Genomic DNA, 13464 nt, shown 5'->3' with positions numbered 1-13464 from the left:
TTAGGAGAGTCCGCTAAACTTGCAATTTCACGTGCTATTTGATCAAATCTATGCAGCAAATGTTTGTGACCCGAATTTTCTCACATCTAACGTATTATCCTAGAAGAATGAGAATAGCGTTCATATCCCAGTTCTCCAGGTCAGCACTGGTTCTGCTGGAGATTCTCTTTATACCTGCTGGCGATAGTGACAAGGGACACCACTGCATTTTTATTCAGCTGTGGCTGTGCCTTTGCTAAGCCAGTCTGAGGGACTTAATAAAGCACAGCTGTGCATATGCTTCCCATATGTGGCTAGATCCCAAACCAGCTGGGTGTTAAGGGTTTTGCCTCTGCCCAGAGTTTTTTTTCTTCTCCCTACCACCGCTGTGGTAGATTGTAACTGAAAAATGTAGGTGGTTTTCACTGCCTTTGGTCTGAAAGCAAAGGAAAATCTATCCCTGACATCATTAGGGCACTAAAAGGGAGATATAGTCTTCAGTGACTTCATATTTTCTGAATTTTGCAGCAGGTATTTAACAGAGGTATGTGCCGCGTTGAGGTGCGGATGTGGAGCACCTTGATCCAATAGAATAGTCTTGCACAGTAACAAACTTGTAAATTATCTTCGCCTTCCAATCTGTTGCAGAAAGACACTTTTTGGAGGAAGAAAAAGGAAATTGTGCAGTAGATGTCTCAGTTAACTTTGAATTCAAGGCAAGGGAAAATGCCCACTTTATTCTGTCTCTGAAATTCTTACCGCTTAAGATATTTTTAGAATCTGCACATTCGTTGTAACTCTGAAGTCTCAGAAGATGGAACTTCAGGGAATATATGTTTCTTTTAGCTTAAGCGTTTTTTGAGGGAGCAGCACTGGCCATTAGGAGACTTATCTCTTTTCCAGTGGTATATATGTGATATATTGATGTTATTTTCTTTGAAGAACATAGCACTGTGCTTTGGTTTTCATACCTATGGGAAAGAAATGTTTTGAAAAGGGCTTCTGTGGATTAAAAAAATAAATTGGGTTGCTGTTTTTGTTTTTTTGTTTTTTTTTTTTTTTTAAGAGTTCTGATTAGTTTTGCTTTTGGTGTAGTAAAGCAGATTTTAAAGTTATTTTAAATCTACATTAAATGGATGAATTTGGAACTTCCCAACTTTGTATTTTTGTATTAGTGCATGTATGGACTGAAATAAATGTCAGCATTTATGGGTTTGCTAGCCATGGCAGGATGGAAACATGAGAAGACTGTGGAACCGCCGGCGGTTTTTCTGATCCTTACAGTTGTGCATAGAAGAAAACTTGCAGTTGCTTTTGACAGAATTTACTTTCAGATTGAAGCCCCTACATTGAAGTGTCTGTGACACAGGTGTCTCCGCACCCACCGAGTGCCCCCACTCCCACTATTGTCTCTGAATGTCAGTCAGTATAGTCGGTGGAATCAGAAAACAGCTGCTAAAGGTGTTATTTCAGTTGCCTGAGCAGAACTGTCTGGTGCCATTGCAGATGCTTTAGCGTGTGCTGCCAGATCTTTCCTTACTGAATGTTCTGTAAACCCCAGCACATCTGCTGTCCCCGTGGGAGCATCTGGGATGCCTGAGGGCCTCTCAAAGAGCCCTCGGTTCTTAGGTTTAGACAACTGAATCCTGCTTCTCTGTTTCTGCTTCAGGATGAGCTGAGGTGTTCTCTTGGCTTTAAGTGCATTCACTACATCTCTCTTGATAGTAGGAGCACAGGAACTTAAATATAGGTATTTTATACCTCTGGCCTTAATAGCTCTGCACATTCCCCTGTGACTTTGTAAATAGGCCAAGGGCTGCAGACAGAGCAATAAAGAGCAGTTTATGTATACAGGCAAAGCCCTTCTGTGGTTATAGGCTGTGTTACTTCCTTACGCAGAGTGTAACTGCCTTTCAGCGGTGGTACTGCTGCTTTTATTTGAAAAGATGTTCTGCATGTGAAGTAGAGTGTGTTTATAAAAATGGCTGCACATCCAACTTGGAATCTGGATTAATCAAAATATCAATTAAGTTGAAAACTGGCTACCAATATCTTAGTAGCAGTTCAGTCTGAATTAGAGCAATGGCTTGGCTTTTAGGTGTTGTTAGACACCCCATGCAGATTTGTCTCCCTGGCAGGGACTGGCTATGATTAAAATCTACTGTGAGCACTTATTTTTAGTTGGCAGTTGCAGTATGCCTGCCCACATTCTGGTTTGGTATATTGACTTCGTCATTGATTAGCTACTTGTGTTTTAAATTCTTTGCATGAGGCTGAGTTTTCCCATTCAGATTAAAATGAGGGAAGAAGAATCTCCTGTTCATTGATCTTTTTGGTCTTATTGTCCTGCAGCTTTTAGCTGCCTGATGTACTGACCCAAAGAACCCCCATTCATCCTAACATTTTTCTCAATTCCACACATCTGCAAACTGATACTGAACCAAAACGTAAACAGCCAAGTTTGGTTTGTTGTAGCGACTGCATAGGGATCACAGGATAACTCAAGTTGCAAGGTTGCACTGGCTTTTACTGTGGTGTTTTCTGGGGTTTTGTTTAGTATTTAGCTCACTGCTTGTAATATGAGTTTCAGATTTAATTCTTGCGTAATGGGTTCTCAGTTTGTAGCATGTTTCCTTTTTCTTGAATGCATGCCTTTACCTCTATAAATACTGAATAGCCATACTTGCAAATATTCCAGTGTTCTAATATTTCCACATCACTTTGTTTTTATCTTCTGTGCTTCCTGTACCTCCAGGCTGTTATCAACAGATCTTACTATTTTAGTACTAGTTTTATGAAATGCTCTGAAAGTTCAGAAGCGGATGTTGGTAGTGCAGAACTGTGGCTGTATAGCTCAGTAAGCTGCACAGTAAAAGACAGAAAACGACACAGAACGGTTATTTCTTAAAAAAAACCAAAGGAATGGCTGTAAGATGAAACACGGGTCATTTATGATTATCATAGGAACCAAATTGCACTCTTAGGCAGAAACGTTTAATTTCAGTTTTGGTTCATGCAGTGTTTTCTGCAAAGTTGCTTCATTTTCCTGCGTTTGTAGTTTTAAGCAGTACGCTGTAGGACCAGCCTTTATTCCGTTTTGAACGGCTTCTTACAGCTTAAGCACTGGATGGTTTTTATGTCTTAATTTAGCTTCCTAATGTTTCATCTTTCTGGGTTAGGTTTTGTCATGGCTTTTTTTCCTTCAACAATATTAAACAATCAGGGAAATGAACAAAGCAAACTACATTTGTTAATTACACAAAGCAGAAGAAACTGCCTCTAACAAGGAATAGCATGTTCAATTAAGGCTGATGAAAGAGAAAGATAAACAGAACTTTCATTTGCGACTTTCTGGTTACTGATTTTCATTTTTCTTTGTAGGTATATGAAAGGTCGTTTAAAATGTGATCAGATTAATGCAGCTGTTCAGGATATAAACAAGGCTATCATGGGCAGGTACAAGATCCTACATTGTCCTCTGAAATCTGTGAATGCATCAGTCAGAAATCTCTACTGCAGAATCATGCAAGAAGAAACTGAGGATACAAAAGGTATATATTTTTTTTTTCCTTTGTAGCATTTGGATATTGCAGCACAAGTATAGAAATACCAGACAAGATATTGAATGACTAATGACAGCACATCCTTTTCATATTATAGGGTAACTTATAGCATCTTATTCTCAGAAAATAGTACATCCAGGCACTCTGGTAATTGGTGGAATGATTCAATATGTGGGAGTGCTTAAAGCCATCAGTCCTGAAAAATTTTAGAAAACCTGCTATTGCTTATTCTCAGATAGAGAACAGGGGGGAAAAAAAAAATCTGTAGACTTAGCAGGGCTTTTCTTTCCTTCCCAGCATGGGGTACCCCAGTCTAGATCAGATTCCCTGAAGAATTCCGGTCCACTACGGGGAGCGAACAACACTTTGACAGTCTGGAGCAATGAAAGTTCTGATTTTCCCTTGATATAAAAAGAGGACAGAAATGAGATTCGTCTCCCAATCAGATTCCAGGCCATAAGGAATATAATGTTTTATTACTGTACAGAACTATGTAGTTGGTATAAAATCCAGTCGCCTCTTCTGGATCAAGTCATAGAGTGTAGCAGCAAGGGTTATTGTTTTGACTGAAGAGGTTTCCCATAACTGATTTTGTTATTTTTTATATGTTTTGTCACTTCTATGGTGTGTTGTAGAAAAAAGAATGCACAAAGATTTAAATTGGAATCACTACAAGTTCTGGAAATTCCTGGTTTGATAACCAAACTGTGCTTTCAGTTTTTAAGCTGGAATGGACATGGACTACTAAAAATTTGTTCTGAAGTTGTAAAATCTGGGTAATCAGTTATGCTGCAGTGGGTTTGTGGAAGAGACAGGGCTGTCTGATAATCTTAAGATGTTTTCTCATCCTAGAAGCGTAAAGGAAGCGAAAATGCACCAAAATGTCTTTCTCTCAGTTTGAAAGCAAGTTGTACTTACAGGCAAGTTTTGCTAAAGATATCTGGCACAGTAAATCTCTAGTATTAAAATCTCCTTTTTGACATTCCTTTCCTTTTGAGAACAAGTACGTAATTATTCCTGGAGGGGTGTACTGCACAGATCAAGCTTGGCTATGTCCTTAAAATACCCTCATGTTTCCAAGTTCAGACATAAAGCGTGGAACAAACTCTCTTCTGTCTGACAGAGAGAGAGAGCGCTTTTTCTAACAACACCTCTTAATTTTTGCCATGGACAGAACTTGAGAACATTCTGCCCTAAGCACATTCACTGGGTACTCACGAGTCACCTTATGACAAACTACAACTTCTTCTTCCTTCCTTTGGATTTGTCACTGATCAAGACTCTCCGTATTTATGGTATGGTGATAACATGACTGACATCTAGATCTAAATGCATCTCTTCTGTAGGGAAGGAATTCTGATATGATGGACATGCCTGGCACTTTATTTTGAGACCTATGGGATAAATCTGTCATATGAAAGTCAGTGTTGTAAAGACCTTAATAAAGCCATGCAGCTAGACTACTTCATGTGACTGCTTTCTGTTTTGGGCTCGGGTAGTTTGGGTTTAAGTCTGAAAAACTGAGGTTTTAAATTTCTTAAAGTACCTGCGAGCCAGACTTTATTTTCTTGTTTATCTTGGAAAGTTCAGTTAGGAAGCTAGGACATTCAGCATCTGAGAAAGAGCGTAGGGGTGTGTACGTGGTAGGGTGTTTTTTGTTTTGTTTTTGTTTATTGTGACTAATCATCTAGAAAGTCTAGAGAAAAGGTCTGGCAGGCTGTCAGATGGTTCTTATCTGGCCAGCGCAAAATGATTAAATGTCTTTATCCATTGCATTTTTCAGGATGAGGTTGCACATTCATTGATTTGTTTGCTTAAATTTCTACTGTGAGTGTCCCTGCTTAGGATTCCCACAGTTTCTCAGACTGGGCCGATTGCCAACTGACCTCTTCCTCTGATTTCAAGATGAGAAAAGATCCTGCCTGGTTTGTCAGGGTAATTTCCCACCCAGTAAGGTGATTCAGTTAGTTTAGCTTATTACTTAGCGCATGGACCTACTGTTTCCAACCAAACCACTGTCGTTTAGCCAGCTCTGGTTTCTTCATAAACAAGATCCTGCTGTGCTGAATGTTCCTGCCCTGAATTCTGGGCAAATATAAGAAGAAATTGTATTCTGCACAGATTTGGGACATTCTGGTGCTCCCCAAGATATAACAGACTGTGAAACCAGTATGCAGATTATCCCTGAGTTCCTGACACCATTTAGGTGTGTTGCCCTGTTACTGGAAACTGCAAACGATCTCTCTCCAACTGTAGTTCTATTTTTAAGGATTTATGCAGGTTTTCTCTTTTCTACTGGTAAAGAAACTTTCCACTTCTCATCTGTATGAGAATGTGGCAGTGCTTCAAGCTCTGAGATTCTAGTATAGTTGCCATCTGGGGGAGGACCTCCAGCTTTTGACAGTTATTGTCTCTGGAAGTAGCATCAGCTACTTTCTCCTCAGTTAAGCTGGAAGAACTCCTCGATAATTTAGTAGAAGGCAGAGATCCACCATCTTATCTAAGATGATGCTGCCTCTGCCTGCCTTTAAGGGCAAAAGGTGGAGGGAAAATGTTATCCTCTTTTTTTTGGGCTGGAACACCCCTAGCTTTGTGACTTCTTTCTCATAAGACTTGGAAGCATGACACTAGAATGTGTTATTTCCTTCTGTTTCCTCTCCTTAGAGAGAATTGGACATTTTTCTTTCACCTTAGTTAGCATGGTCCTGGTTTCAGATTGCTTTTCATTCTTACAGTTTTGTGAAGAGGCGTGGTTAAAGCCTGATGCTGTGTTACAGGAAGTATTAAATGTACTGTCATTTTACTAGATCTGTAATTATCTCCTATTTAAGCAGTGTCTAAAGACTGGATATGAAATCACAGCTAGTGAATATCGCTATGGAGTGCTTAGAATAACTCCCTCCTTCGTCGTGTCTACTATTAGCTTGTGAGGACTTTCTCCTGGGGTTCTGTTGCAGCATTTTAAACGCTTAACTCCAGTTAGGGCCTTGGTTTTTTTACAAACCCTTGATAATGGGAATTTCCTTTAGAAGTAGCTAATCAACTACAAGAAGGGATCTGCTGCCAGCCCTGATGGTAGGACCTTCCTGTGCTGATTTCTTAAAGAAACACAGAGAGGATGCCTCTCCGTGTGGTTAGTCTTTTTCTTGCATTTTCTTAATTAACAAAGAATTATTATTTTCCAACCTTTAAGGTTTCTTTAAGGTCCTTTCCAAGGAACCAAACCGTTCGCTGACTCTATGAATTGGTAAGAAGAGGTTGTAATGTCACTTGTGAAGTGTTAAGCATATCCTACAATATAGTCATTTATTTGTTTTCCAGGTGAATTTTTTATTGTGGAGGATGATATCAGAGAGTTCACCCAAATGAAAGTAGATAGGCGCTTCTATAATATCATCGCTATCCTGCGCCACTGCCAGAGAGTGAGACAAGTTCGTGGCTCAGGAGTCACCCGCTACATCATCTGCTAACAAGCTTTCCATGCTCTGCTTACCCAGGATACGGAAGACAGAGTTTTGAGATGGAGAGAGATTTTGTTGTTTGCAGAGAGATTACATGTGCAGGGATTCCTGTCCAGCTCCCTTATTTTCTAAAAGGCAGTAGTGGGGACCGAGAAGTGTTTTTCAGACTTTTATCCTAAATTAGAAGCAGCAATATCAAATGGCCTTGAAGTATTTGGAGTTTTGTTTTGAAAACTTGAGAGGAACTACTGTCTTTTGGTAAATGACAAATGCAAACCAGATAGACAATTGGTGCTCACAGGTGGGTTTAATCACATTTTCAGGTCAGCACTTGAAAGTTATATTCTCTGCATGTTAATAATGTTCCTTTTGTGTTTATGAGTTGGAGACTGTGTTTAAGACTATGTAGCTACTCAGAGGAAGCATTTGATTATTTTTTAATCCCTCAAACCAATTTCCAGATTTCCTTTCCTTAATCTTTTTCTTTTTATCCTAATTGTACATTTTGGAGTTTCCTGCATTGCTTGAACAGGAAGATCTGAGGTGGTTTAAACACTTCCAGACTGATGATCAGTAGTTCTGTTAGCCAGATGGTTTTCATACTTCCTTGTGCAGCCAGATTTTTTTCCCTCGGGCCAACTATTTAGACTGAAACACTAGAGCAGTGGGGTTCTTAAGTGAAAATGTTGACTTACTTTGAAAATTCCGGTCCAACTCATCACAGCTTGTATTAAAGAAGATTGATTTCAAATGACCTTTTATTGTAATAAGTTCCAGAGTAGAATTATTGTGATAAATATCAACTCTGCAAGTAATCAAAATTGGTTTTGTAAAAAAAGCTACGGTCTCTTTCTTCCATGAGCCTGTATCTGCTGTTAACCTAACAACTATACCCCGTCTGTGTTAAAATGACAATTTAATTAGCAAAAGACCCTGAATGAACCTTGAACTTTTCCAATAAAAAGATCATGGTGAGTGCTATTTAAACCTCAATTCCTTTTTCTTCTGTGTTTGTAGGGTGGTTGGTGTTTTGGGTTTTTTTTCAGTCTTTTGCTCTGGGATGTTGAGATCCAAGCTGAGGTCTCTACTCTGTGTCGTACTGGAATGTATTTTGTATTCAGATAAACACACAGCACAGGAGGATGTGCAAAATCAGTTTCCATAGGCGTCAGCTGAGTCCATCTGTTTTTGCAAAGCTTATTTGACGTTAAATAAAGTGAAGAGGTTTGGGTCCATGGATCATCAGGGTTTGTTTTTTTTTTTTTTGCTTGGTTTTGCCCAGCTTCATGTACTCTTAAGTCTTTCAAGACTCAGGATTTGCAACCTTCTGTTTAATAAAAAGAAATCTCTCCGTAAAGCAGTGGCACTGGCTTGTCTTCTGTTTCCTATTTAGTTTTGACATCTCCAGGTGACTTGCTCCAGACTGTCCAGCAGCTGAACTTTTGTTTTCTTCTGCTCTCTCCGGATCATCTGTTTTGTCGTCTCTCCAGCCTGCCCGGGGTGAAGATCCCCTTCCCTCGGTGTCCCTAGACTGCTCTGTCGCACATGGGGCTATTGCAGTGTTTACAGCATGCTGACTTTTCTTTCTCTTCAGTTTACTTTGTGGTTATATGTCTTTAAATTTAAAAGTTTGGGAAAGAACTAAAAAAGAGCTTCAAATGGACCTAGAAGAACCAGGTCCAAGTGAAGGCTTTGCTGTAAAAGAGGTCTGAGTACCCGGGACAGTTATGGCAGGCTGGAAAAGGAACTTGCTGATGGCTGAACAAGACTGAGAGACAGGAGGTGTCTAATGTTTATTATGATAATGAGAGATTGCCTTCTGATAGATATTAAAAAACAAAACCTGATACTGTACAGCATAACCGTGGTTTTGGCTATTCACAGTAAAGTCCTGATAGTTTCATCAAAAGTTTGGGTTTTTTCCTGTTCAGGTATCAACACTGTGGTGATTTTTTAAAATTTTTTTTTCTTAGTACTTATTTTGGGCTGGGTAAGCTTGGTTGCTGCATGAATATTTTTTTTTCTCTTGCCTGTAATTCCTTTTAATGTTTTGTTGTGGGGATTTCAGTTTGGGATTAATTAGATGTTGGTTAACAGCTTTCAGTCTGTTACTTTGGAGTTTTTAATTTTCTAAACTATTTTCCCTCGGGCAGATTCTCACAATTTTAATCCCCGATCCTAACATGTGGTTTTTTTTCTTCTCACAAGGAAGTCTAGCCCCACAGACTGGTCACTTACTGTACCCTCCCACCTTTCTCACTCAAAAAGTTCATGCTGACTTGCAAACTGGTTCATGCTCTGCTGTCCCTGATGCTCAGCGAGCTCCTGTCTCTTCTCTTGAATGAGTTTTTGGTATTTCCAAAGAGTTCTGGGGACAGAATGTTCTTCTCCAGGAGCTGCCTCAAAAGATGACTATCTTCTGCTATGTGTTTACTTATTTCTCTCTTTGGCTGGTGCTCCCTGCATCTTTCATCAGTATACAATTGTCAATAGCACCAGATATCAGCGTTTCTGACAGTCCTGCCAGACGGTTTAATGTAATACTTCTACAAAATATGGCTAACTTTCAGGTTTCGAGTGCTAACTTGCTCTCTGCTCTTTCACCTTCCAAAAACAAGGAAATAAAACTGAGGAACCACAAATTTAATTACCTGATAGATGAGAAAGGAATCGTCATCTCCCCGCAGCCTTCATCTGTTCTCTTCAGGACGTTGCTTGGTTCATGCTTTCATACCCGTCGCCCTCTACCCTCCGGACATAGCGGGAGCTGTAAAGAACAGGAGAAGTGGTTGATAATTATGTGTTTGGTGAGCAAAGTTGTCTCCTTGGGCTGGTCTAGACAAAATACGGAACTTGATGTTTGCAATAATCTGATATGATGTGGTATAAATGTCTTGGGCAGAGGCGGAAAGAAATGGCTGATAAATTTGGCTTTGATGGTCAGAAATCAAACTGAATCCTTCTGCCCTGTGCATGCTGGCGGGGTTGGAGGATGAGAAAGATTCCGTTTGACAGAAAGTGATGTTGCACAAGCCTGGCAGGAACAAGACTGATGAACCACCTGACCGTGCTGCTTGGAAGAAGACAGCCAGCAATGCGCAGGGTCCCAGGGGAGCTGGGTTTTGTGCCTGTCAGCGACCCACGTGTGCATCTAAAAAGTTGAGACAAAGTGAAGTTGCTTTTGAAAATGCTCTTTGTTCCTGTTGCTTTGCTGTTTTCTTGGTTTAAAAAAATTTTTTTTTGTTCTCTTTAGCTCCTCTTTTGAAGAGGATGGAAATAATTATCTGTTGAAATCAATGCTCAAAGCGCTCTTACCTGTGAGTGTTCAGTTCAGCGTTTGGCTGGGTGTTATTTCAGGAGGCAGTGGTTTCCCTCTGTGAGAGCACGTGGCTCCCTTTCACAGTGCCCACGAGGAGGATGAGAAAATCAGCATTTTGTGTCATTCATGCTGGATCTTCACCTGTAGAGAGTGAACAAAGCTGGTAAATAACTGTGTGAGGGAATGCTGGATAAAGAAGATCATTGGTATCAAGGACTTTGATAGAAGAGTCTTAAGCTGAGAAAGGCATCTCCCATGCACAGTTTAATCAAGTGACCCTCTGAATTCTTCTAATTAAAAAAAAAAAATAAAAAATTTTAAACTTTTTTCTAGGCTGGCACTTACCACGGCTTAAGGACCTGAATAATCTTGATGTACCATTGTGACTGCAATCACAAATCTGCTTGCCTTCCCCTGCCCCATTGAATCGTGTGTACGAGCTTGCCCTCAGCACCGTGACATGGTTTTGTGTTTCAAACAAGCTACAAAACCATTTGGCTATCTACAGAGAAATCCTGTCCCAAGGAGCAGCATGGAAAAACAGGAAACATTAATTTAAATAATTAATCTAGTTTTACATTTATAGTTTGTTTTTTTTTTTTCCTTGAGTGCTTGATTCTTACTGGACAAGACCTCTTAAAACATGCTGACTACAGCCAAAACCAAGAGCTGGGATAAATTTGGAACCTGTGCAGGTGATAACCAGGAGAATATATATTTAAGTAGCTACAAAGCTGAATATATCCTACTTGGTGTTTCCATTTTCCACAGTAAAGTACAAAAATTAAATGGTGCTTCCTTATTAAGTGGTTGATTTTATATTTTGTCATACAGAATTTTCTAGGAATTGAGATGCAATTAAAATGCAGAAAAATTTGTTTAAATGAAACTTGAAACATGCTGGGGTTTATGTACAGGCAGAAGCACTTATGCGTTTTATATGTATAGACAGAAACATGGAACAGGTTTATTCCTATGTGTGTTGCTCTCAAAGCTGAATAGAACCAAGTATTTTTGGAAAGCCATGATCAGAACCAATTAAGTGCATTTGTACCTTGAAGTATTAGGTACCAGCCTCATGTTGAGGATTGCACTAGGAAAATTGGTTTTCCCATTTCCTCAATTCTTCACGGATTTACTGAATGCAAATAAACTAATGGAATATCGTAGCAGTAAATAACAATGTGATGGCTTTAAAATTCTTTTTTCTATTCCAGTTTAGTAGTGCTTCTTATTTAATTGATGTGAAATTAATAAGTGATGATAAGTCCAGGCCTTAAAGTCACTTTGTGAACTGGAGCTGCTTGGACACTCCTGGCAATATTTTAAGGCTGTTTCATGCTCAAAGTCTTGTGGATTTATCCATTCTGAAGTTTGCCTTTTTTCCTTTTTTATTTTGTTTTTTTCCAAGTTTCAGGGGAATTTGTTCATGGGAAAAGCTCAGCACCTCTTCACGCTGGCCAGCCTCATCTCGCTCATCCCTGCTGATGCAGCTCCTCCTGCCATGTGCTGAGCAGCAGCATTTCCATTATAAACCAATGTTTTATGTTTGATATTTATACAGCAGCTGAGAAACCTAAATAATTAAATTTCCCCATGGCCTGAGCAGGCCAGGAGTCAGACGAGCTTCTTCACAGACATGAGCTGTGCTGACTTCAAAGATCTGCTTGCGTAATGGTTGCTACCTGGATCCTTGTTCCTTAATAGAAACTGTAGCGCTAATCATTAATAATTCAGCTGTGGCTCAGCAAATCAGATTAACCTTTGGGAACACACCGAGGTTGCTTTTCTGTGCAGCTTTCGTTTTCAAAGGAGAAAAATGATTCATTCAGGGCAGGGAGGAGACCTGTGAGTTGCTTCTGGATGGTTCATTTGGAGGAGACAGCCATGAGTATGCATGAATAGAAGTCAGTTGTGCGAGTCTGAGTTTTATTCAAACTATTCAAATGTTTGGTTTTAATAATCCATATTTTCCTGTTTGTTTTAATAGTCGGGTTTTTATGTGATGCTTTCAGCCACGCCACAGCACTTCTGCCTCAAGCTGCGTGAGGATGTCAGGAAGACTTGCAGAGCTACTGCAGTTGAGGGCTACCTGCTGCAGGAGCACATCGGTGTTAAATCTCTGTCCAGTTTCTCGTTGCTTATATCTCTCCTTGAGATGAAGTCTCGTCTCTGGGCATCCCTTTCTTCTCAGTTACAGCTGGATGCAGTGAATTATCCAGAAGTTCAAGGTGCTGGGGTAGTGAATTTTGTTAAAATCAGATTTGCAGAGAACCCTGTTTCCTGAGCTCGTGCATCTAACGCTGGCTCCCCTTCTCCTCGTGCTGCGTCTCAGGACAATGACAGAGATACCTGCAGTAAGGAGAAAGCGAGGCAGGTATGTTGGAGGAGACCCAATGATCCCAGGGGAACATGGATTAAGGTAGTAATCAACTATGTGTGGCTATTGCAAAGCAAGCCAATTAATTTTAAAAAAATAAATATATATATATATATGAATCTGGGTTTACCAAATGGGAACTCAGTGTTAGAAATGGAAAACAGTCTACGTACTAATGAGAGGTGGGGACCTGGCTCTGACCCTTTCTCTGTGAAGTCCTGGTTGCATCTTAGGACAAATTAAAGAGAAGTCAGAAGATGGAAGTGAGGATGGCTAAAAAGGTTTGGTGTAAGGGAAAATAAAGGAATTTGGGTTACTTAATGTAGAAATAGATGATTCAAGGGGAGCTGAGTCTGTGTTTGAAGGAGCTGTGAGGCTGACCTTTCTCTGGGGATAGATGGGCTGGGGTGGGAGGAGGGAGAAGAAGAATAGCCTGAAGTCACCCCTCGGGATTTCCAACCTCAGTGTTTGCAAAAAGCCCTGCAGTGAAGCTGTGGGCCCTTAATGGTGGGTTCAGGTTTACCTTCATGGAGCTTGAGGATGAAAAAACACGGGAAGGTGCTACAAAGGGATGATGCACAACCGCTGGAGGCTGTTGGCGATGGTCTAGGTTGCAGCGAGCCTGAACCAAGACCTTGAATAAATCATCATCCATCCTCTCAGTCCTGTAATTTCAAAAGCTGCTAGTTCAGGCTAATTCTTTCTTGAATGGGCTTGTTCCTCCCTTGTAGTGGTAGCAGCTCTCTGGACATCCTGCCCTTT

At 40.2% G+C, this 13464-nt stretch overlaps 1 protein-coding gene across 1 annotated transcript; it reads left to right on the top strand.

Moving 5' to 3' along the window:
- Positions 1-3360: 3360 nt before the first annotated feature.
- LOC104462487 (spindle and kinetochore-associated protein 1-like) lies at positions 3361-7012 on the top strand (the record flags this gene model as incomplete). The annotated part of the gene is made up of 2 exons (XM_010074441.1): positions 3361-3530; positions 6864-7012. Coding segments are annotated over 2 exons (319 nt in total), but the record flags the coding sequence as incomplete, so codon positions are not given.
- Positions 7013-13464: the final 6452 nt, after the last annotated feature.

This window comes from Pterocles gutturalis, unplaced genomic scaffold, assembly GCF_000699245.1.
Source record: "Pterocles gutturalis isolate BGI_N339 unplaced genomic scaffold, ASM69924v1 scaffold31791, whole genome shotgun sequence".
Lineage (NCBI taxonomy): Eukaryota > Metazoa > Chordata > Aves > Pterocliformes > Pteroclidae > Pterocles > Pterocles gutturalis.
This window is presented reverse-complemented; position numbering and strand designations above follow the sequence as displayed.